The sequence below is a fragment of the Sprattus sprattus genome (genome assembly GCF_963457725.1).
Source record: "Sprattus sprattus genome assembly, chromosome: 1".
NCBI classification, from domain to species: Eukaryota; Metazoa; Chordata; class Actinopteri; order Clupeiformes; family Clupeidae; genus Sprattus; species Sprattus sprattus.
This window is the reverse complement of record NC_137920.1, coordinates 17,107,126-17,132,103: the sequence shown is the minus strand read 5'-3', so window position 1 is coordinate 17,132,103 and position 24,978 is coordinate 17,107,126. Positions and strand designations below refer to the sequence as shown.

Genomic DNA, 24,978 nt, shown 5'->3' with positions numbered 1-24,978 from the left:
ATAGCCAAAGTGGAATAGAATGGACACATATACATCCTGCAGTACCTCCATGTCTGCACCGGTTAAATTAAATCAGATTTTTTTACTCACTTTCTGCTTAGACATGACTCGCCTTACGAGTTGCTATCGTGTGGATTCGGGAGATTCCGACAGCACACATTTCTCCGGTTGCGTGCCCTGATAAGGAGCTGGTGGGGCGCGTATCTATGCAAATCCACTTTCACGAGAATGCGCATCAATTTAAGAAACTATTCCGGGGGAACACAGCTGAGAAGACTTCGGCTGCTTATGAACGCATTTGTGCAGGAATGTGGCATTTAATCCGGATCACCTAATAATGTAATGCTAATCTTAATCAAGGTTGAAAACAAACATGGTGCAACATATCATTCTGAGCCCAGGTGGGGACCCATGTTGTGCAGTAGGAGCCCTTTTATTTGATCTCTCCTGCTCTTCATCAAGCCTGAAAATATCTTGAAATACTGTAGACTATAACCATAGCTACAGAGTTATATGATATTTAATATGATATATAAGGATATTTAAAATGTAGAGGGAAACATGTGTATTATTTTTATAAAATGTGTAAATATTTAAACATTTTTGATGTGGAGAATGCATAACTCCTTATTTACATTACATAACTATTAGCAGTAAATAAACACAACAAATATGTACAATACCAGTTTATAAACATATGTATTATATGGCAACGACAGTAAGCATTCTGATTGGCTAATGGGTAGTCATGCTAGCCGGGTATTGACGTCCTTTTCCGGTCTGCCGTCTGATTCTTATTGCCCTCCAGTGACGTCATCTTAAAAATGAGCGATACCATGTACCAAGTACTAAACATTTCATCCTTAAAAATTAGTGATATATCAACAGCCATGAGCATGTAATTATAAGTAGTGATAGAATCAGGACTCCTTTTATGAAATTATCTGAGAACAGGAAACCAGTTGAGTGTCGTGGTACCATGACAGTTGACAGTTGAAGAATAAAGACTCAAGAATTCGTGAACATTTTGATATCGGGTAATACTTTATAGGACTTAGTACAGGTCAGTACAATTCAGAAGCAGTGAAAATATGTTATTGAAAGTGATGATGAAGACTTGACTACTGTAAGCTGGAGCATTCTCTGTTAATTAAATTAGGAGTTATATTTTATTGTTGGATTTTATAAACAACATTTCACCTAGTTCATTTAGGACTTCTCTTTTGCAGCTTAATTTTAGTTAAGTTATTATATATAAACGGATGTTTACATGTTATGATTTTATGAGGATCAGGGAAGTGAGTTTAGAGTTTTGAAAGTGAAGACTGAGAAGTGAGCCATTAAAGCTGTTCAAGAGCAGTGGCGCAAAAAGTGGGTATGCGCTGTATGCGGCGCATAGGGGCGCCGCACCATGGGAGCGCCAAAGCGATGGTAACAAAAAAACAAAAAAAAATGTTTGGGGAATTTTCTGTATGTAGCTGCTGTTGTGCGTTTCTAAATCATTTCTGCATTTCCTTAATGTTATATAACATTTTAGAGGACTAAACAGACTAGAGTAGGCGCCTCATCTCTTAAGATTCCATAATAGAATTTTGACATAGAAGAGGGCGAGTGAGCGCCGTGACCGCTCAACACACAAGCAGTTTGAACTAGGCTACGAGTAGTGAGTTGGTTGGATGGAAGATGGATAAAGCAAAAAAGCTGTCAGGAGCTAAAAACAGAAAAAGAAAGAGGGAAAGAGAGAAGACATGTCAGGGGATGCAACAGCAATTAAATAAGTGGATGGTGAAAGGCAACAGGTAGGTTTTAAGGTGACTTTATGTTTGTGCTTGGACTGGAGGCTTGCAAATAATGTTAACAGACTAGCTAGCAGGCTAGCTAGCGTTTGCTAACATAGAAATGTAGCAGCCAAATGGGGGTTTATGGCTAGCTTAAGCCTCATCACTTAGGCTGATGATAGCTACATTTAGATTTTGGTTAAACCCTACTGTACCAATCCCATGTTTGACACATCTCAATTTTATTAAGGCAAAATAACAACTGGTAAATATAAGGTGGCAGACGGGCTCTGGTAGCATTCACGGTTCTAGCAAGAAGCTGGAAACTTAACTATGGTTACCATGGTTACCATTAGCTGTTCATGTTAGCTGTGCTGTCAAACATACAGGCTATCTGTTGGCATGGTGCAATACAAGATAAATGGGCAAGGGAAAAGGCACGGCGTGTTATTATTTAGTAGCAACTAAAGAGCACTCTAGAATATTTTGGTAGCAGCATTGTTACACATCATCACCTTAAAAGATCTTTATTTGTAGGCTTACTTTTGCGTTTTAAGGCATTATTTTGCAATGGTTATCATTTGTTAACAGTTTGCAACTGTTTATTATTTGTTAACATTGTTACTAATATATATACAGTATATATATATTTGTGTGTGTGTGTACAGTATATACTGTATGCACCATAGGCAGAGATGGGCAGTATTTCAATTACTTGTATTTGAAATACTGGTTAATTTGCTTTTGAGTATTTTGTAATTTGTATTTGATAGGGCCGATAAAAAATCAAATGTAATTTGTAACAAAATACTTTAGAGTTGAGTAATTTTGTATTTAAAATACTCAAATTACTTTCTCCAGTGTTTAGGCAGAAGGAAAAAAAATTTCTGTCGGATTCTACCACGAGACCATCTGATCTGCCTCTGAATGTCATTGTCGAATCAGTCAATTTGCCAAAGTGTTGCTTCTTATGGCCCGCCCCTTTTTGGGGCGAAAAGGAAATCACCCCAGATCTCTCTCATTGACTCTCATGTTAAATCAATTTTTTTCACAAAACAGGGTTGTGGTCGAAAACTTAGAAAGCTGTCTTGATCCTTGTCAATTTATCTTCAGTACACCGACTTAAAGGAGGTTCTTTCAAAGAGCGAATCGAGTTGTTGCACTGAACGTTAGCCATCTTGACACAATGTGACTTGATGAAAGCCGTGTGATGTCCTTATACGCAATTAGAGCTAAGGTCCGGGACGCGATCTGGCACTCCGCGCCTGGGCGAGACTCTCCACTTTGTGAATGAGGCGCACCTCACCTAGGACGCGATCTGGCACTCCGCGCCTGGGCGAGACGCTCCACTTTGTGAATGAGGCGCGCCTCACCTAGGTCGCGATCCGGCACTCCGTGCTGCATTGCATAGAGGCAGGGGCCCGGGCGCACATGAGACTCTTATTAAAGATCTTAGCCTACTATAAACGTTGTTGAGACTCGCACTAAAGATCTTACTCATTCTCACAGAGACAAAACAAATAGCTACACGGTCATTTATCTGTGCGATGCCACATGTGTGCGCCAGTGTTGTCAATCACATGTGGGCGCCAATGTTGTCAAAGATAATCTGTAACTTGTGGAAGTTGTATTGTTAAACGGTGAGTACTTTGGTAGATTAAAGTATAAACTTTGAATACAAATGCTAGTACAACTTCTATACGTTATCTGTTAGGTTGTGAGTGTGCAGTGGTAATGTAAGTTGGATACGTCAAATGTATTTTAGGAAATAAATGACATTGCTTGACGTGAAGCTATTTGTCTCTGTTTTGTTACCGACTTTCAACTTAATAAAAATCTTAACAACGTTTATAGTAGGCTACTTGATTGTTTTGTCTCTGTGAGAATGTGTAAGATCTTTAGTAAGAGTCTCAACAACGTTTAGGCTAAGATCTTTAAAAAGAGTCTCATCGGCGCGGAGTGCCAGATCGCGTCCTAGGTGAGGCGCGCCTCATTCACAAAGTGGAGCGTCTCGCCCAGGCGAGGAGTGCCAGATCGCGTCCTAGTCCTTACCTTGCAATTACGTATGACGAAAGCACGGTGGGGATAGCCCTCCCGGAAGCCATAGAGATTGCAATGAGAGCCCTGTGGCGGCGGTTACAAACATGAAAAAAAGGATACGGAACCACTGACATGGGCCCGTCATAATAGCCTGCACCTGGCCCCGTGGTTACTTCGTTACGCCACTAAATAGCCCAAACCTGAATGTTCTCCTATACCAAATTGTGAGAAAACTGAAAGTTCAGAAAAAGTATTTCCTGTATTTTAAAAATACAAAATACATGTATTGTATTTTGTTACATTTTCTGGCAACAGTATTTTGTATTTTATTTTGATACATTTATTTGAGGGGTATTTTGTATTTTGTATCAAAATACATTTTGATGTATTTTTGCCCATCTCTGACCATAGGGCACCATTATGGTAGGCATGCAGTGGCTGATATACTTCAAAATCTAAAGCCCGTACATGATGATGTCTGGCACACTTATTTATTTATTAGTTTAAGAAAAAAAAAAAACGTGTGTGTGTGTGGGTGGGGGGGGGGGTGGGGGGGGGGGGGGCGCCAAAATTGTTGTTGCATACCCCCCTGACATTGGGCAGTTGCACCCCTGTTCAAGAGCATCCTTGTCTCCCTCCAGTTCGTCTGTTAAATAAGTTTCACCTGAACGAACCCAAAAGGTTACATTTTGGTGGCAGCGGCGGCGCTTGGGTGGATTTTGTAGTTGTCTATTTTTGAGATTTTAGCGGAGCTGTGTGGACTAGCCTACCTGGCGAAAAAAAAGAATCGGTTTGCCCGAAATTCCACGCATCTCATCGCTATTCCCTCCACTTCGACCGACGATTGGTGAGCTTGAGAAATTAATTTCTTTGTCTGCCGCCTTGCTGGAGAAGAGGACACTTGGATGCATGCAGCTTGATAGCTTATCTTCCGTTTTTGGTGAGTTTTGTGCACTTTCTCTGAACATGGAACATGTGGATCAGCCAGGGGCAACTGTGCGAGAGGAGCAACTCCCCGCCGCCAGTGTCTTAACAAAATAAAATGAAGATTGAACTCCCACCCGTTTTTAAAGGAGATGGCACTGTACTTTTCACCAATTGGTGTCGTCGTTTTGAAGTAGCAGTGCGTGCGTTGCATGCCTCTGGGGCTGACGTGGATGGTGTTTCAGCAGCCGTCTTGCCGACACGTTTGTCTGATGCTGCAATTTTATATTGGGACACTTTGCCACCTGCAACCCAGAACAACTATGCATTGGTGAAGAAACACCTTCTTGACGTTTTTGGCCCTAAACACACATTACCATTTTTTTAAACATATGTGAATGCTCGCCCACGCCGGCAGGGTGAATCCTTGGAGGTGTACTGCGCAGATATTACCCGCCTTGTGATGGAAGCTTTTCCAGATTATGACACAAATGCAATTGAAGGGTGTAGCTGTCGCTGAAATATGAACATATTTTCTTTATTTATTTATTAAAATATGTTTGTGTTTATTTGTTTGTGTGCTTGTGCATACTTAATTGTATTTTGTATTTTCTGATGTGGAATTTTGGTATTGAATGGTAAGGACACCTGTACTGTACTGTTGAATACGTTAATTGAGTCAAATAGGCTACCATAGTCATGTGATCCACTTAACATATAGCAGGGAAAATGTAAGTTTCGTTCTTTTGGAGCTAAGATGTGCACGAAGAAGGACGTGCGTGAATACCAAGAGATTTAGCTGACCTTAACTTTCTGGTTGGAGGGCGCACACGTTTTTCACGGTGGTTTGGAGTATGAAAGACAGTATGAAAGCAAATAAAAACTCATCAACCATCAGTTGGAGGCGCGTGGTTCATCTTTAACCAGGAGAAAAGTTTAGGGGCAGCTACAGTGAAAAACGTGGACTGCTAGAGCAACCGCAGTGAATAACGTGGACTGCTAGTGATACCGCAGCCAGCAGAAAACGCATAGACGAGAGAAAATAGTGACCGAGGGAGAAGAACATGCTTGGTGTGCACTCGGTGGAGAACATCGCAATCCAAGGCCATAGAGGACGTGGTGGACAACGCAGCCACTTGCAGTGAACAAGTCTACCGACGTTCGCCAGCATCCCAGGGAACATCATCCAGCCCGCTTGAAGATTACATCGTTACGTTACGCTTCACGGAAGATCTACCTGCTCGTCCTGGGTTTCCATCAACGTGACTCAGCAACAAGGCTTCAACGGCTCAGCGTGAAATGAAACCAGCTTGAGAAGACTACCTCAGCTGCCAAGCACAAGCCACAAGGGTGCAACAACGCAACACTATGGACAATTCAGTGAGTGAAGATAAGCCCACGGATGTAAGGTCTGATTAACACCTTCTACCTGGTTAAGTTATTTCCTATGCTAATTTGAAATGAATATTTCTTGCATCAATAAGCGATGAAGAGAGAAATGTACATTGCAATTAGATTACAGTAACTTGTGTAATTTTGTTTGACAGTGTTTAATTCATATACTATTTTGGTTTCCTGTAATATAAGTTTGCATTCAAAGAATTTATATTTCAATAGTATTGTTTCTAATTAGGCCATAGTTAATACAATGGAGAGAGTAATTCAGGCTCTTGAAGATGAGAAAACTGAATTAGAGACAAAGCTAGAAACTGAAATAGAAGAATCTGAAAGAGAACAAGTTGAACAACGCATAGCTGATATTAATGCAGATCTAAAAATACATAAAATAAAGAGCCAGAAGCCAGCTTCTGAAACTCAACAAGCAGTGAGGCGATCGGAAAGAGAGCAACATCCAACAGAAAAGTGGCTTGAGTACATAAAGGAAGAAAGTGCTAAAAAGGAAAGAAGGTTTATGCTCATATATGTAACCTTTAAGGCTAAGGTTCAGTTTGTTAGGACTAAACTAAAGGAACAATGTTGCAAATCAGACTTAGGGAACATGATAACAGCATTGGACAAATATGAGTCAGACTTAAAGCAAGAATATCAGAGCTTACGTGCACTGACTACACCATGCCAAGATATAAGAAGGAAAATGGATAGCTGTACCGCAGTTACTACAGAGGTAATTGCTCTTCTGAAAACACGTTACTCAGAAGTTGAAAAAGAGTTTGATCCAGATGCAGTTAAAGAAACACTCTTGAAATTGCTCCAGAGAGAAGATGCCAGGTCAATTTATGGATCAACTGTATCAAGAGCTGGCATGGATAGCCTACCAGGTAGTCAGGTGTCAATAAAGAAGGCAGAAGCTGCGGCACGCTTGGCATCTAAACGTGTTGAAATAAGCAGAGAAACAGATATAGCCAAACAAAGGAAAGAAATGCTAGCCCAGCAAGAGAAACTTAAAGTGATGGAAAATGAAAGGGATCTTAAAGCTATGGAGGCTGAATACAATGTTTATGCTGAAGAGGAATCAAAATTGATTGCTGAAATAGGAGAAAATAGAGAAAAAGCGACTCTGCCTCCACAGCAGCTTCCAATATCGCATAACAAAGCTCCGTATGCCCATGTCCCAACAGCCATTTCATCTTCTGAAAAAATTAATGAAGTTTCGCTGGTTCAAGCCTTAAAAGAATCTTTGGTAATGACAAGACTTCCTGCACCAGAGCCGTTCATTTTCACAGAAGACCCACTCAAATTAACTGAGTGGCGCACCTGCTTCAAGGCCTTGATAGAAACAAGTTGCTCAGACCCAGCACATAGACTGTTTTATTTGAAAAAATACATAAGTGGAGAAGCACTGTCTGTGTTGGAAGGAACTTTTTATAGGAGTGATGAAGAAGCATACACACAGGCGTGGGATGCTCTGAACAAGCGCTATGGTCACCCCTTCATAGTTCAAAGAGCCTTTAGAGGTAAACTGAGCAACTGGCCCAAGATTGGACCGAAAGAGGCACTGAAATTAAGAGAGTTCAGTGATTTCCTTATCTCCTGCAAGAATGCCATGCCTCACATACAAGGTCTGAGGGTTTTAGACGATTGTGAGGAAAATCACAAATTGCTCCAGAAACTTCCTGACTGGGCAACCACCCGCTGGAACCGGTATGTCACTAGGGCATTGGATGAAGGCAAACCATATCCAGGCTTTGAGGATTTCTCCAACTTCATAACAGAGGAGGCACGCATTGCATGCAATCCAGTGTCTTCTCTTCTTGCATTAAAACAGAATGACAGAACTGACGAGAGATTAGGCAAGGAACAGAGACGTGTCAAAGCAAGCACACTAGCGACATCAACAAGGGTGAGTACAAGACCAACTTATAAGGACTCAAGAATATCAGATGGTTCTACATCTAATCCTACCACTCAAACCAAAAAACAAGTAGAATGCGTTTGCTGTCAACAGAATCACTTCATTTTTAAATGTGAAAAATTTACAGCAATGCCTCTTGATGAGAAGAAAAAAATTCATCATGAGCAACAACATGTGCTTCGGTTGCGTGAGAGTTGGCCATGTTGCGAAAAATTGCCGGAATAGGGCTACTTGTAACATCTGCAGGAAGAGCCATCCGTCTCCGCTTCATGAAGAACGCTCTCTAGAAAGTAAGCCTGAAGTGTCATTACAAACAGAAGGTCCCACTACTTCCTTATGTAGTTCAAACAAGGACAATACCGACCGCACTTCAATGATTGTCCCAGTGTGGCTCTCTCGTGCTGACAAGAGTAGCCCAGAAATGTTGGTGTATGCATTGTTAGACACACAGAGTAGTAGTACGTTCATCAACCAAGGTGTGTGTGAAAAAATTCAAGCGTACTCAGAACCTGTCAAACTGAAGCTGTCAACAATGACAGACAGAAGTTCAATAGTGAATTGTCACAGAGCTGTTGGAATGAAGTTGAGAGGGTACAGCTCACAAGAGTGCATTGAGCTACCACCAGCATACACCCAAGAATACATCCCATTGGAGAAAACTAGCATTCCAACTCGTGACACAGCCAAAAGGTGGACCCACCTGCTTAGCATAGCGGAAGAGATGCCAGACCTATTGGACTGTCCTGTTGGACTCCTAATTGGCTATGACTGTGCAAGGGCTCTTAAACCAAAGAAAGTGGTATCAGGGGATGAGCATGAACCATACGCAGTCAAGACAGATTTAGGCTGGAGTATAGTTGGTGCCAAGATACCTAGCACTAGCAGAAGGGTTGAAACAAGATTCTGTCATCGTATCTCTGTGAAAGAACTTCCGCCCATCACACCTGCGTCTGTGATTAAAGCACTGGAGACTGATTTCCAGGGTACAAACTCGAGGGAAAAGACAATATCTCAAGAGGATATTCAATTTTTACAATTTTTGAATGGTAAAATTCACCATAAGGAAACTGGACATCTGGAGATGTCTCTGCCATTTAGAGAGCGACCTCAACTTCCCAACAACAAGCATCTGGCTACAGTCAGATTGAAACATTTAAAGGTGAAGATGGAGAGAAGTCCAGAGTACAAGGAGGACTATGTGAAATTTATGGACAATGTTTTTAAGGATGGTGATGCAGAAGAAGCAAATGCGACCCTAAAGCAAGGGAACACCTGGTACATTCCGCACCATGGGGTGTATCACCCGAAGAAGCCTGGAAAGATAAGGGTTGTCTTTGACTGCTCCGCCAAATACGAGGGCACATCTCTAAATGACCACCTTCTCACAGGACCTGATTTGACGAATACTCTGACTGGAGTGCTGTGTAGATTTCGTCAGCATCCCATTGCAGTCAATTGTGATGTGGAGAAGATGTTTCACCGCTTCCATGTCAGTCCAGAAGATCGGGATTTCATGAGGTTCCTGTGGTGGGAGAATGGGAATACGAAGAGCGAGCCCAAGGAATACCGCATGAAAGTGCACATATTTGGAGCAGCATCATCGCCGGGATGTGCGAATTACGACATGAAATACCTTGCCAACAAATATGAAAAGGACTACCCAGTGGCAGCTAGTTTCATTTGCAAGAATTTTTATGTTGATGATGGACTTGTCAGTCTGAATTCTGTCAAAACAGCCCAACAACTTGTTTGTGAAGCACGGGAAGTCTGCAGTAAAGGACAGCTGCGTCTGCACAAATTTGTCTCTAATAACAGAGAGGTTTTGGATGTAGTTCCAGAGACAGAGCGAGCTAGTGCAGTGAAGGACGTAGACCTTAACTACAGCGAGCTTCCAACTCAAAGCGTGCTAGGAGTGAAGTGGAACATAGAGAAAGATGTGTTCTCATTTAATGTCGTCCAACACAAAAAGGCAAAAAGGCAGCTACACGACGAGGAATCCTATCAACAGTCGCAAGCATATATGACCCCTTAGGATTTCTTGCTCCCTACATCTTGACCGGGAAAAGAGTGCTGCAAGAAATGTGCAAACAGGGTGTAGGATGGGATGAACCTCTTCCCCCTGAACTAAAGCCAAAGTGGGAGACATGGCTCCATGACTTGGAAAATCTCCATAACATTCAAATACCAAGATGCTTTGTTCCTAACAACATTGGCTCAATCCAGAAAATTGAGCTGCATCATTTTTCAGATGCCAGCAATGATGGCTATGGGCAATGCTCTTATATGAGGATTGTGGGTGATGAACAAGTGCATTGTGCATTAGTGATGGGTAAGGCCAGAGTGGCCCCCAGTAAGGTTGTCAGCATTCCACGCCTTGAGCTCACTGAAGTGAGGTCCTCAGAGAAGAGCTGGGGCTGAAGATAGATCAAGAGTTCTTTTGGACTGACTCACAGGTGGTGCTTGGGTACATCAAGAATGAGGCCCGGCGCTTTCATATTTTCGTAGCAAATCGAGTCCAGAAAATCAGAGATGTCACTGATCCTAGTCAGTGGTTTTATATTGAAACAAGTCAGAATCCGGCCGACCATGCATCTAGGGGTCTCAAGGTGGCAGACCTAGCATCACATTGGCTAAGAGGACCCAAGTTCTTATGGGAACAAGAAGTTGTCTTTGACAAAGGATCCCCAGAGCTTCTTTTAGGTGACCCAGAGGTAAAGGTCCTGAAAACAGATGTCGTTGAAAGAGATACTATCCTCAAGAGGCTGTCAAGGTTCTCTGATTGGATTACATGCCTCAACGTCATTGCTCGAATTCAGAGACTGGCACATAAAGAGAGATCTGGGCCCATTACTGTGAAAGAAAGACAGGAAGCTGCTCTTGTGCTCATCAAGGCGGCGCAGACAGAAGCCTTTGAAGAAGAGATGACCAGGTTAAGTCAAGAATCAAAAACCAAACTAGGGAAAACTCACAAAATGTTTCAACTTGACCCTATTCTTGAGAATGGAGTGCTCAGGGTTGGTGGCAGGTTGAGAATGTCATCAGCCACACTTGAGTTAAAGCATCCAGTGATACTTCCTAAAGAAGGCATTGTCACACAACTCATACTTGATCACTGTCACAAGAAAACACAGCACCAAGGCCGAGGTCAAACCTTGAACGAACTTAGAGCCAATGGATATTGGATAATGGGTGCCAGCAAGGTAGTGGCTAAGCATATCAAGAGTTGTGTCACTTGCAGAAAGGCCCGTGGTCCTACCCAAGAACAGCGTATGGCTGACCTGCCAGTTGACCGAGTAGATCCATCTCCTCCATTCTCATACACAGGAATTGATTGTTTCGGCCCATTCTATACAAAACAAGGTAGAAAGGAGTTCAAGAGGTATGGTCTGTTGTTGACATGTTTAAGCTCCAGGGCCATCCACATAGAGATGTTGGAGGATCTTACGACTGATGCATTTCTAAATGCTCTGAGATGCTTTATTGCAATAAGAGGAGCAGTTAGACAGATCCGATCTGACCAAGGAACGAATTTCCTCGGAGCAAGGAATGAGTTGGAAAGATGTCTAAAGGAACTTGACAAAGAAAGGATTTCAACTTATCTTGCAAGAAAGGAATGTGACTTTGTCATGAATGTTCCTGAAGCAAGTCACATGGGAGGTATTTGGGAACGCCAAGTACGGACTGTTAGGAGCGTGATGAGTTCTGTTCTGGCTCAAGCTAAAGGAAGGCTAGATGACTCGTCATTGAGGACATTCTTCTATGAGGCCATGTCGATCGTGAACAGTCGTCCGCTCACAACAAACACAATTAATGACCCCAAGAGTGTTGAACCTTTGACACCCAACCATTTGCTCATAATGAAGCCCACTGTGCCTCTCCCGCCTCCTGGAAAGTTTGTCCAAGAAGATTTATATGCTAGGAAAAGGTGGCGGAGAGTGCAATACTTATCAGAGCAATTCTGCCGTGCTAAGGCAAAATACCGTAACTTCAAGTTTGGTCAAAAATGAGTTTTTGACGTATTTGGAACCACATGCCTTAGTTTTATCATGTACACAAATATCAAGCCCAAATTCGGTTGTTTTCGGGCAAAAAACAAGATGGTGTTTTGCCGTAAGTTCAAAAGTGCAAGGCGAAACTGAGGCAGAAGCCCGTAACTTCAGATATACGCCTTTTTGCCTTCCTCTCACCCTTGTCCTGAGCATTCGAATGAAGTTACTGTGCGCCGCCCCGAAGTTACGGCTCTATGCCTTAGTAGAGTAGCTAGGGTGGCAGAGGTGGCAGAGGCTGTAGATCACCAGGCTACAGACCGTAAATGTAAAATATCAGCAGTAATTAAACAAATGTACTGATATTAAATGTACTACTAACATGCCATTATCAAATTAAAGCCAGTGACATCAGTATTTTGGTTGATTTCACGATGTATAGGCTACCGACAGTTAGCATACCAAGCTAGGTAGCATTACCATTAGAATTGCATGGCAGATATGCTAAGCTATCGGGCTATTCCCCCACCCAGTGCCTGTGGCTAGTCCGAAAAAGGTGCATCTAAATAGGGTAACTTCGCTTGGCGAGCGGGGGCATGTGGAGGGGGAAAATGGGCCTCATTCTCTATCGTTCTCTCTCTCTCTCTCTCTCTCTCTCTCACACACACACACACACACACACCCCAATGGACTGACATAGATGTTTTATGTGTTTCATGTGACAATTCAAGTTCATTGTTTTATGTGCTTAATGTGATAATTCAATGGTGTGTGTGTGTGTGTGTGTGTGTGTGATAATCATGGTATTGGTAATTGTGATAAATGAAATAGTATTACTACTGATTAATTAATAGGGTCATTATTCCATTGTTATCATACCACTGAGCTTTAACATAGAAGTTACTGCCTTCTGCCTTAGTATGACAAATCAACATTCCGAAGGCAATGCTAAGGCAGAACACAGTAACTTCCAAAAAAGGTCAAAGGTCAAATTTGAGTTAATTTTTTTCTCAATGAATAGATTAAGACAGGCATACACTACAAACTGTGAAAATTACAACATTGTAGCTATAACCACATTGTGTGGACATTAGGATAACTTTAAAGCCATTTTTCTCAGTTTCACACTCTGGTGAGTTACTGCCTTTTGCCTTAGCAGGGCAGAATTCTGGAGCAGATGGCGCAGAGAATACCTGACCAATATAAGCCTCAGACAACAATGGCATGTGCCCAGAAGAAATGTGCAAGTTGGGGACATAGTTATTGTCAAGGATGACAATATTCCAAGAAATGAGTGGAAACTCGCCAGAGTTGTTGAAGCAAGAGAAGAGGATGATGGTCTTGTGCGTAAAGTCAGCATTCAAATAGGACAAACTAATTTAGGAAAGAAAGGTGAGCGCTTAACGCAACCTTCATTTCTTGATCGTCCAGTGCAAAAATTAGTTGTTTTAGTTGAGCATAATTCATAGTTACATAATACTTATTCTAAAATCTTTAAAAGAAGCTGTTGATTAAAAACAAGGTTAATGGTTTACAATTTTAATGGTCAATTACCAAAGTTATGGGAAAATTATAAGATTCATGCAAATTTCTTTGAATATGGTAATATGAATCTTCTGTAATTTTGGTGGCAGTGTAGCTGTCGCTGAAATATGAACACATTTTCTTTATTTATTTATTAAAATATGTTTGTGTTTATTTGTTTGTGTGCTTGTGCATACTTAATTGTATTTTGTATTTTCTGATGTGGAATTTTGGTATTGAATGGTAAGGACACCTGTACTGTACTGTTGAATACGTTAATTGAGTCAAATAGGCTACCATAGTCATGTGATCCACTTAACATATAGCAGGGAAAATGTAAGTTTCGTTCTTTTGGAGCTAAGATGTGCACGAAGAAGGACGTGCGTGAATGCCAAGAGATTTAGCTGACCTTAACTTTCTGGTTGGAGGGCGCACACGTTTTTCACGGTGGTTTGGAGTATGAAAGACAGTATGAAAGCAAATAAAAACTCATCAACCATCAGTTGGAGGCGCGTGGTTCATCTTTAACCAGGAGAAAAGTTTAGGGGCAGCTACAAAGGGGAAAAATTTCGAAGATTTGTCGCTGATGTGGAACAAGCTTTGCAGACTCAGATTCATGAAATGGGTGCAACAACCATGGAGGCGGCACTGCAAGTTGCCAGTCGATGTGAGAGAGCACGCATTGCACTACAGCTCAATTCAAATTCACCGCCACCTCCTACTGCTACAACCCCTGAAAAAGTGGCCATGGTCTGTTCTCAACCCACTGAAGACAGACTCCTTCAAGCTGTGGAGCAGCTTACTCTTACAGTGAACAGTTTGAAGAGTGAGGTGCAACAATTAAAAGAGAAGAACACATATCTCACTCAGCGCATTGACCCCCGGTATGATAGAGCTTCTGCCAGGGATGGGTCACAACGCCGACCACGTAGTCCTTCACCTCACTTTCACCAGGCTCAACGTCGCCCTATGGGATATAACTCACCTGACCGATATGCCCAGGACTCATATCATAGTAGGCAGCGCTCTGTTTCTCCTGCGGTGAGTTCACGTGAAGCATTCCATGCGAGGGGGTTTGGTCGACATGTTTCCCCAGAACGTCGATATGACCGGCAGCACTCACGTTCAGACACTGACGGGTGGCGGCGAAGCCCTAGTCCATCTCCATGGCAGTCTAGAGACACCAGTCCCCACTACAGACGGAGTGTTCGATTCAAGTCTCCTGAGACGGAGTATTCAAGATTCAACCAGCAGGGAAACGACGATTAGCTGCTGTTGAGGGGCAAACATCAGCTACTACACCCAAGCCTCTTATTCCTCAGCCATTCCCTGCAGCTGTCAACACCCCCCCTTCTGCTCGTGTCCTGATAATCATAGACGGCATTGAAGTACCTGCATTGCTGGATACCGGTTCTACTATCTCTATTGTGAGTGAAGAGTTCAGAACATCTCACCCAGCGCTAAAAAAACGCCCCATGAAGACCTCTTTTGTGCTTGCTCGCTCAGTCAATGGTCAATGTTTGGATATTTTGGGCAATTTGACCCTGAGACCCTGAGAATTGGAAAGGAACCACTGCAGCATGAATTTAATGTTGTGCGAGGAGCTTTTCACCCAGTAATACTGGGATGGGACTTCCTACTCAAACACCGTGCTCTTCTTGACCTCAGCAGGAATGCCCTTCAATTGTGGAACACACAGATTAATTTGTTACCTAACTCCCATGAAATGGCCTGTTGTAATGTCACAGTGTTAGCCCCCACTGAGCTTCCAGCTATGAGTGAATCAATAATCACTGCATGTGTTACAGGAACAACAGCTGCTTTGCCTGTACCTTCCAACTATGTAGGTGTTCTCATACCTAATCCTGTTAGTGATGTTGTGGTGGCACACTCTGTCAGTAAGGTACATAATGGGTTAATTATGGCTCGGATCATGAATACCACCAATGATGACATGGCACTCCATCCAGGCCAGCATTTGGGTGAGTTTTTATCCCTTTCTGCCTCTGAATCCACTCTTATAGAGGAAAGGTGTTGTGCTACGTCATCGCTAACCGACACAGACCTACCCCCAGTACAGATAGATGACTCAAATCTTTCTAGCTTTCAGGCCCAGACTTTAAAACAACTACTACAGAAATATTCTGCAGTGTTTAGTGCAAATGCAGAGGATAGGGGTCGCACAGGTAGGATCAAGCACCACATCCGTACAGGGGATACCACGCCAATCAAACAAAGGGCATATAGAGTTACACCAGAGCAGAGAGTTGAAATACAAAAGCAGGTTGACTCCCTTTTAAAAGCAGACATAATCGAGGAAAGCTACAGTCCATGGGCAGCCCCAGTAGTTTTAGTTCGTAAAAAGGATGGGACATGGCGCTTTTGCCTTGATTATAGGAAGCTCAATGCTGTTACTGTTAAAGATTCACATCCGTTGACTAGGGTGGATGATGCATTGGATGCCCTAGCTGGTGCTGCATGGTTCTCCACTATTGACCTTCAGCATGGCTATTGGCAGGTTGAATTGGCAGAGCAGGATCGTGAGAAAACAGCATTCACCACTGGCACAGGGCTTTATCATTTTAAAGTTATGCCTATGGGATTGACAAATGCACCAGCCACGTTTCAAAGGCTGATGGAGATGGTGCTCCGTGGGTTGCCGTGGAAGACATGTCTGGTGTACCTGGATGATGTCCTGATATTTAGTCGCACATTTGATGAGCACCTTAAACACTTGGAGGAAGTTTTCACCCGATTTCAAGGCAGTGGTCTGCTAAATGTTCCCTTGCCAGAGATCATGTTCGATTTTTAGGTCATGTTGTGTCTAAGCATGGCATTCAACCAGACCCTAAGAATGTGGAGTGTGTTAGAGACTGGCCGACCCCGAACACTCCCACAGAAGTCAGGGCTTTCTTAGGTCTCTGCTATTACTACCGTAAGTTCATCAGAGATTTTGCACATCATGCTGCTCCCTTGCATGCACTGACAGAGAAGAATGCTCCTTTTCAGTGGACATCTCAGTGTCAGGATGCATTTAATTTCTTACAGCATGCTCTATCCAATCCACCAGTGGTTTCGTTCCCATATTTTGCGTTACCATTTTATCTCTATACAGACGCTTCCTGCTCCGCAATCGGAGCTGTGTTAGCGCAAAAACATGGCCAACATGACACTGTGGTTGCATATGCCAGTCATGTCCTCACAAAAGCAGAGAGGAAGTGGTCGACATATGATAGAGAACTCTGGACTATTGTCTGGGCAGTCAGACATTTTAGGCACTACTTATACAAACAGCCATTTACTATCATCACTGATCATAAGCCTCTTGTGGGACTGTGCAAGATACCCATTGACAGTGACAGGACAGGGAGACGTGCTCGTTGGGCACTGGAGCTTGACACTTTTGAATGGACAGTGGTTCATAGGGCCGGTCAGAGTCATGGTAATGCAGATGCTTTGTCGCGTCGGCCAGATGTCAGCAGGCAGCCACAGCAGCTCTCCCCAAGCAGTCCAGCTGCCCATGACCCTGGTTCTAGAGGATTTTGCCCTAATCAGGTGCATCCTATCAGTGCCTCTGATCATAACAATGTCGACCCCAAACGAGTTCCCCAAGTGGCCCCTCAGCCCAACGTCACTACAGAAAATTGTTCTGAGTTTTCTCTATTTACTTTTGTCTTTCCGGTGTCAGAAGAGGACCTCAGGAATGGCCAACGCCAAGACAGTATTCTGTCTGAGGTTATTAGCTGGAAAATTTTAGGCCGTAAACCACCATATTGGTGTATGAAAAAGCGGTCGACTGTTCAGAAGGCATATTGGCAAGATTTTGACAGGCTTATCTTTCAGAATGATGTACTTTGTCGTCAAATTCACCAGCCCTTGCCTAGGTCAGTGTTACATCAGATCATCCTGCCTCCAGCGTTACAAGGGAGTGTGCTTAGCTTGCTCCATGGAAATATTCTAGCTGGTCATCTGTCTGCTGAGAACGTTTTGAAACGTGCCCAGCAAATATGCTACTGGCCTTTTATGGCCCGTGATATTCGTGAGTGGTGTCAGAAATGCATTCCATGTGATGCTAGACCAGGGGTGGGCAATTATTTTCCCCAGGGGGCCAAATGAGCAACTGAAAATATTTTGGAGGGCCGGGCCAAAATGCCGAACTCAATTATGCATAATAAGAGTAAGAGTGTATGTTATTATTTGGCATTTCAAATGTGATGTTAGCTTTCAAAAATATAATTTATTCAAATTGAATTTCCAAAATGATAAACAAAATGTGTAACATTTGACTCATTTTTAGTCACATTAATAACAAAGGGCATTTTGAGTTTCATATACTATTGAAACAAGGATTTTCTTAGCTTTCTAAAGACATCACATCATCTTTGTAGCCAAAATAAACAAGACAACAAGTCACTGAACTGTGTAACTGTGTTAAGAAAATTGTCCCAGTTTTGTTGCCTTTTTGACTTTATATGCCTACATCAGTGGTCCCCAAACTTTTTAGGCCTAAGATCACCAACCTTTGCCTTGATGAAGGCAAGATCTACCTATTGAGGCGTTGAGTAAAAAAGACTGTCCAGACTCCAAACTGTACTTACAGCTTATCTTTGTATTAGGCCTTGTTGTAATTGAATTAAATCAAACACTTTGGTCCAGCTTTCAAATTGATGTGTCCAAGAACACATTTAACCAGGGGTTCTCAATTATATCAATTATCAATCCATCTCAAACTATAATTTTTCTAAATTATTTCCACAGCCCATATAGAACCACAGACAGCAATTATTGTATTAGTTTAACGCTGAAACTATATGTCAGATTTCATCTTCATATCCAATTTGAAATCTCTGTCTGTCTGCAATACCGCTTGCGGCCACTACGCAACTTCGGCGCTCTCAAACTTGCCATGCATACACAGTAATAGAAAGCACACGCAGCATCTATCGTTGGGCAAACCAACAGGTGTTTTTCGCCTGGAAGTCTCTAGATATCTGGCACCTTATTCAATTTCAAGTTCAATTTCAACACTTCAGCTGTGTTCACAGCTGGTATTCCGAAGTCCTTAAGAAAACAGTTTGAAAATGAAAATGATTTTTTTGTAAAAAAAAAAAAAAAAAAAAAAAAATTGGAATTATCATGTAATCTTTCGCGGGCCGGTCAGAATCACCCGGAGGGCCGTATTTGGCCCGCGGGCCGTACAATGCCCAGGTATGTGCTAGACGCAGTCCAACACCACAACTTAGGGCACCGATGAAAACCATTGTTGCTTCTCAGCCATTGCAGAAGGTTGCAGCTGATATATTAGAACTGCCCACGACAGGTCATGGTCACAGATATGTGTTAGTTGTACAGGATTACTTCTCTAAGTATGTCAATCTGTATGCTATGAAGGATCAGCGTGCCGTAACTGTGGCTGAATGTCTTTTTGAAAAGTACATCTGTGAACATGGAATCCCTGAAAGTTTGCACACTGACCAGGGACGCCAATTTGAGTCTGAGCTGATTGGTTGCTTATGCAAGCTGCTGGGTGTTCAGAAAACCCGCACCAGTCCATATCACCCGCAGTGTGATGGTATGGTAGAGAGGTTTAACAGAACTCTCATTGACCAGTTAGCCAAGGCACTTCTTCAGCAGCCGGGAGAATGGGATGAGTCTCTTAACCAAGTAGCTTTAGCCTATAACACCAGCCCTCATTCTACAACAGGTTACACCCCATTTTTCCTCGCACATGGCCGTGAAGCGAGAATGCCAGTTAATCTACTGTTGCCAAACTGCACACCCTCAGATACCCCTCAGGTTTCCACTGATGATTATGCAGGGCAGATAGCAGATAAACTTCAGTCAGCCTTTACGGTGGCCACACAGAACAGAGATCAAGCTCATGTTAAACAGAAACTTTATTATGATAGGCGTGTCAGATACGTTCCATATAACCCAGGAGACCTTGTGTGGCTTAACGATCCCACTTCAATGAGACAAAAGCTAGCACCACATTGGAAAGGCCCATTTGAAATACTTGAGTGTTTGGGAGTGAATGACATTAATGTGAGTGTAACTTATAAGATACATTACTTGTTGGATCAGGCAGATAAATGTCAGATTGTTCATCACAATCGTCTTAGGCCTTATACTTCACCTGCATCCAATCAGACACACAAACCTCCTGAGCATGTGCATGATGTCCTGTTACAGACTCCAGCTCCATGTTCCACTGCACTCTCGGGGGCTCTACCCTTTTCACAGCCTACAGCAACACGGACCAGAAGCCCTGCTCCATCTGCTGGAAACCAGGATTGGTTATCCAGGACTAAAGCTCCCCCAGTTTCAGTGGGCCAGCCCCAATTACCCCCAGCCCAGGGCCCCATGACCTCGTAGGGCCCTCTTCGGTCCAAGGCCCAAGCATCCCCTAATGTCATCTCATGTCCACAACAGGCACCAGTTTCCCCATCCCCTATGCCCATAACTAACTCTACTGTGACTGTTCCTGTCGCTAAATCTGCTCTGACTGTTCCTGTCACCAACCCTGCTATGACCCAGGAGCCGGCGTCTCCCGCCCCCTTTTTTTTATTTAATGTTTTGTTTCAGTGTGCATATGCCACAGGAGATATTCCCACACGTGTTCTCTTCCAACCATTATGTTTGTCCATTTACTGTAATTGGAAACGGGGACGTTTCTTTTCCGGGGAGGGGGAATAAATGTAAGCTGGAGCATTCTCTGTTAATTAAATTAGGAGTTATATTTTATTGTTGGATTTTATAAACAACATTTCACCTAGTTCATTTAGGACTTCTCTTTTGCAGCTTTATTTTAGTTAAGTTATTATATATAAACGGATGTTTACATGTTATGATTTTGGGAGGATCAGGGAAGTGAGTTTAGAGTTTTGAAAGTGAAGACTGAGAAGTGAGCCATTAAAGCTGTTCAAGAGCATCCTTGTCTCCCTCCAGTTCGTCTGTTAAATAAGTTTCACCTGAACGAACCCAAAAGGTTACACTACTATAGTTTGAAAACCTTGTGTTTAACTGTAAATTAAAGCCATTTAAGCTGAGCCCTGTTGTCCGTTTTCTATTGATCATTGTAACTTGAAGTTAGCAAGTCATTGTTTGTTAGGCAACACCTGAAACACACTGTGTCGTGAGAAGACTTGAGAGCTGAACAAAACGACATGTTTTCTATTTACAATTACCATTTATTCTCAAAATGAAAAGAGCTAAAAATGCCATATAACAACTTACTAACCTCGACCGTTCGGTCATGCAGGGACATATCAGACTTTGGCTTATATCTAGAGTACATTAAATGGAACATATCAGAAACATATCTGCCTTTAGATTATGACTTAGAATGACATTTTAGAATGATGTTTTAGAACATGAAATAAACTCAGATCCTCCCTCATCTGGATCATGATGTTGTCACTCTATCATTAAATATTTCTCCCTATAGCTGCTAATTCTCCTGCTGCATCACATATGCTGCTAATTTTGCTGCTGCTGCTGTTGTTGCTGCTGCTGTTTTTTCTGCTGTTGCTGCTGCTGCTGCTGCTGATTTTGTTCCTACTGCTGTTGCTGCTGCTCCTGCTGCTACTGCTTCTTTTGCAGCGGCTGCTGCTGTGGCTGCTGCGGCTTCTTCTTCTTTTCCTGCTGCTGCTGCCTCTGCTGCTGCTGCTTTTTCTTCTTTTCCTGCTTTGTCTGCTCCTTCTGCAGCGTCATCTGCCCTTGTTTTGTTAACTAGTGCTTTTATTCCTCCTCCTGCTGCTCCCAGTAGTGCAGCTGCTGCTGTTGCTCCTCCTGCTGCTGCTCCTCCTGTCACTACTGATGCTACCACTATTAATGGTACTGCAATTGCTGCTCCAAACCAACTAACAATGGAAGCAATTTTTTTATTTGCTTTGAATTTCTTTTCTTTTTCTTCAAATGTCTGCCTCCTTTCTCCTGCGAGATTCATATCTGATTCGAATCTCAGCCTCCTTTCTCTTGCAAGATTTTTCTGTTGTTCGAATCCTATGAACTTACCTTTCGCTTCGGCCTCCTTTAATTTGAATTCATTTCTCTCCTCCTTTTCTCTTATTCTTCTCTGCACCTCCTTGTACATCTCACTGGTGTAGCATGCTCCCCCATTCCCCTTCACCATGGCCTCAATTTTCTCCTTTAGCTCTCTGACCTGAGTGGTGTCTTTACTCTCATTGTTGAAGACTTGATATCTACCCCCATAATGTGCATTAAGAATTGAGAGATCAGAACTTTTGCTCAGAAAATCCTCCACTGGTTTCCCCTTCAGCGCATCCCCATGAGTGAAGAGCACTATAGTGTACTTCAGCGCCCCCTCACCAAAGTGCTTCTGGATCAACTTCACAGCATTCTTCTCTTCCTCTGTGAACCTCACATCTAATCTCATCACCAGCAGGAAGGCATGAGTCCCAGAGAGAGACATATCAACACAGTTCTCCATATGTCCATCCATCTCTTCCTCAGGCTTTTCTGTATCAAACCATCCTGGTGTATCAATCACTTTAATTTGTCTACCATTCTCTAGAGTATGTTTTTCACTGCATTCTCCAGTCACAGATTTAGGTGAGGAATCCGCTTTGAAAGCTTCCCTCCCCAGGATGGTGTTTGCTGAGGCACTCTTTCCAGATCCAGTTTTCCCCAGCAGCACGACCCTTAGAGACACTGTGGACGAAACAGTCAAAACTCTTCAATGCAATGGAACATGTTTGTTCTAGAATAAGTTAGGATCTTACAAATCCCAAACTGTATTCTATTGTCATCTTCTTCAAGTGAACATGATGCTTGATCCCAAGTGTCTAAACATGGGAATGATAGAATATAACACTGTATTTTTATATGGGGTAGCATGGCAAGCATTTATTTAACATGAAACTATGAAACATTGCAATACCTTTTGTCCACAAGCAACACAAACGCACCAGCATTGTGTCCATAAATGGCTCATGTCATGCATTAAAATGCCTGTTTGCTTTTCATTTTGTGGATGAAAATGCCTGTTTGCTTTTCATTTTGTGGATGAAGGCACTTCTGACTTTGTGGACAAAATGAACTCATTACATAGACAAAAGTAATTCTGTTAACATAATTGCATGATTGCTGGTTCTGCTCCCACCTCCTTAAATGCCCTTATAGAGGCAAATGTTACCCCCTGGATGCTGCGCTCGTCTAATGAGCATTGTTTAGCACTGCCGTTTTTGCAAGTATGGCAATCCAGACTATTCTCATTCGTAGTTCCCTGTTGGTGGAATGAGCTGCCTAGCACTACAAGAGCAGGGGCCTCCCTCTCTACCTTCAAGAAGCTCTTGAAAACCCAACTCTTAAAAAGAGCACCACCCTTCCTAACTTGCACTTCTTTAAGTACTTAACTTGCACATACATCAGTTAAATTCCTGCTTTTTTTTCTATTTCTTATGTAAAATTGAATTTGTTGTTACACTAGGTCTCTACTGCTTGTAGATTGACTGTTCTCTTCATTGTACGTCGCTTTGGAAACAAGTATCATCTAAATGACTAAACGAAATGTAAATTATATAATTGATGTCTTAGCCCAACATATTTACTTTTGTGGCATGGAAAGTATAATGAGCTATATCATGATCAGTCCTTGCCATCAAATATTAATTTTGTCCTGAAAGTAGGATGTGAACAAAAGGTATTTGGTCTGATACCCATCGTGAGTCAGCAGGTTATATTATTCATTCTAAAATCAAGATCAATTCCAAAATGTTCTCGTCTCGGGGAGGTGGAGTAATGCAATTTCTCCGTGTTCCTAAGAGATCAGACACATTTTGATTTTGCAGAAACACAAATGTATAGAATTAAGTTATGGCCTGGCCAAACACAAGTTATTTTCTCCCCTGACTAGCAGAGGACTAGTACTAGATTGTCAAGGAATGCACTGTATGTAAACAACTGTAACACACGCATGTGCACACACGCATGCGCACACACCCATGTACACATTGCATGGGGGCACAAACAGATTACTCATGGGAACCTAATATTTTATTAGTAAAGTAAATGTATGTAACCCTGTTGAATTTCATTAATAGTATAAGGCAGAATAAATAAGTTAATGATATAATAAATAGCATTAAGGTTAAAAGGTAATTCATTTAAAATGTTTATTGTTTGAGGTGTAATGCATTTCTGAAAATGTTTGTGAATGTATTTTATTGCTGTACTGTTTGATTATGAGCGAATTACATCTGAGGTCAAAGGACAGGGAAGTGGGTGGAGTAGAGGGAAACGTTAAGAAAACGAGAGAGTGATGGGATAGCGTGGAGTGAGCAGGTGGATAGAGAAGGTTAACGGTATTATGGAGAAAGAAGTGATATTTAAAGTGTTCACCAGTTAAGTGAGTTCGACTAGGACTCTTATTGCTTTTGGATAGTTGAGTGGATAACTCAACCGTTTAAAATAAGTAGTTTAGCTGCTGGACAAGTGGCTAGTTTTCAGGCTGGGACTAAGCTAACAAGCTAGCGACTAGCTAACGTTGCAGTAGCTAAGTCCGTGGAACCCTGCCATCCATCGTCTGACTCTGCATCGGGTGACGATAGTCGACTCTTCTCGTCATCTGGATCCTGGGTTGGTCTCCACCTGCTGCCGCCTTTCCTCTGCTGTGTGTGCGGCTACACACACAGGCTCATTGATGCAAGGTACCATATCACGTTTAATTTTGCCCTCAAGGTGAAGCAGCCATTTTGTTTTTGGCTTCAACGAACCCAAGCGACGTTCAGGCTTGCAACGTTGAACTGGGGTAAACTGTATATACTGTTTCATGTTGCCGGCTGTTTTATTTTCGTTGGGCCCATGTGTTGTACTGTATTGAATGTGCTGTGTATTGAAATTACTACTGAATAATTGCATTGGTTTAATAAGTAAATAGTTCGTTTTTTTAAACAGTTGTGTGTATTGATTTGCATAGCATATCTTAAGTTAAATAAGGAGCCACACAGATTATTTTAAGAATTCAGATTAGCCACCTCTCATAAAGCTCCACCAAGCGAGAGAGGCGCTACATAAAATGGAGGCATCGCTGGGATTATAGTGTGGGTTTCTTGTTTATTGTATATATATTTCCAGGGAAAATTAGCATTTTTGAAGCTATAAATGATAGTTTTGAAGCATTGAAAATTAGTAGCATTAGCAACTACAGTAGAGACTGAAGCATTAACATGGCAACTCAAGCATTTGCATTAGAGTTAAAGGGATGGTGCCGTGGCGAGGCATTAGATGAGGCTTATGCAGTCTTGGTTATCACTCAAGAAGATGTGAATATAACTGAAATTGAAGAGACAATGCAAGCAGTGAAGTGCGTGGGACGTGTGCGTGTCAGAGGACGAACTTTCAACATGGTGCACAACCGTTACTTTGTTCTGTGTGAATGCAAGAAAGCAGT

General features: G+C 42.3%; 1 protein-coding gene across 1 annotated transcript; it reads right to left on the bottom strand.

Annotated features, from left to right (window-relative positions):
- Nucleotides 1-14,057: 14,057 nt before the first annotated feature.
- On the bottom strand, nt 14,058-23,249 carry LOC308368069 (GTPase IMAP family member 9-like; the record flags this gene model as incomplete). Its single annotated transcript, XM_080842122.1, has 3 exons — nt 14,058-14,116; nt 21,582-22,238; nt 23,246-23,249. The coding sequence occupies 3 exons, from the start codon at nt 23,247-23,249 to the stop codon at nt 14,058-14,060; spliced, it is 720 nt and encodes a 239-aa protein (XP_080698248.1).
- Nucleotides 23,250-24,978: the final 1,729 nt, after the last annotated feature.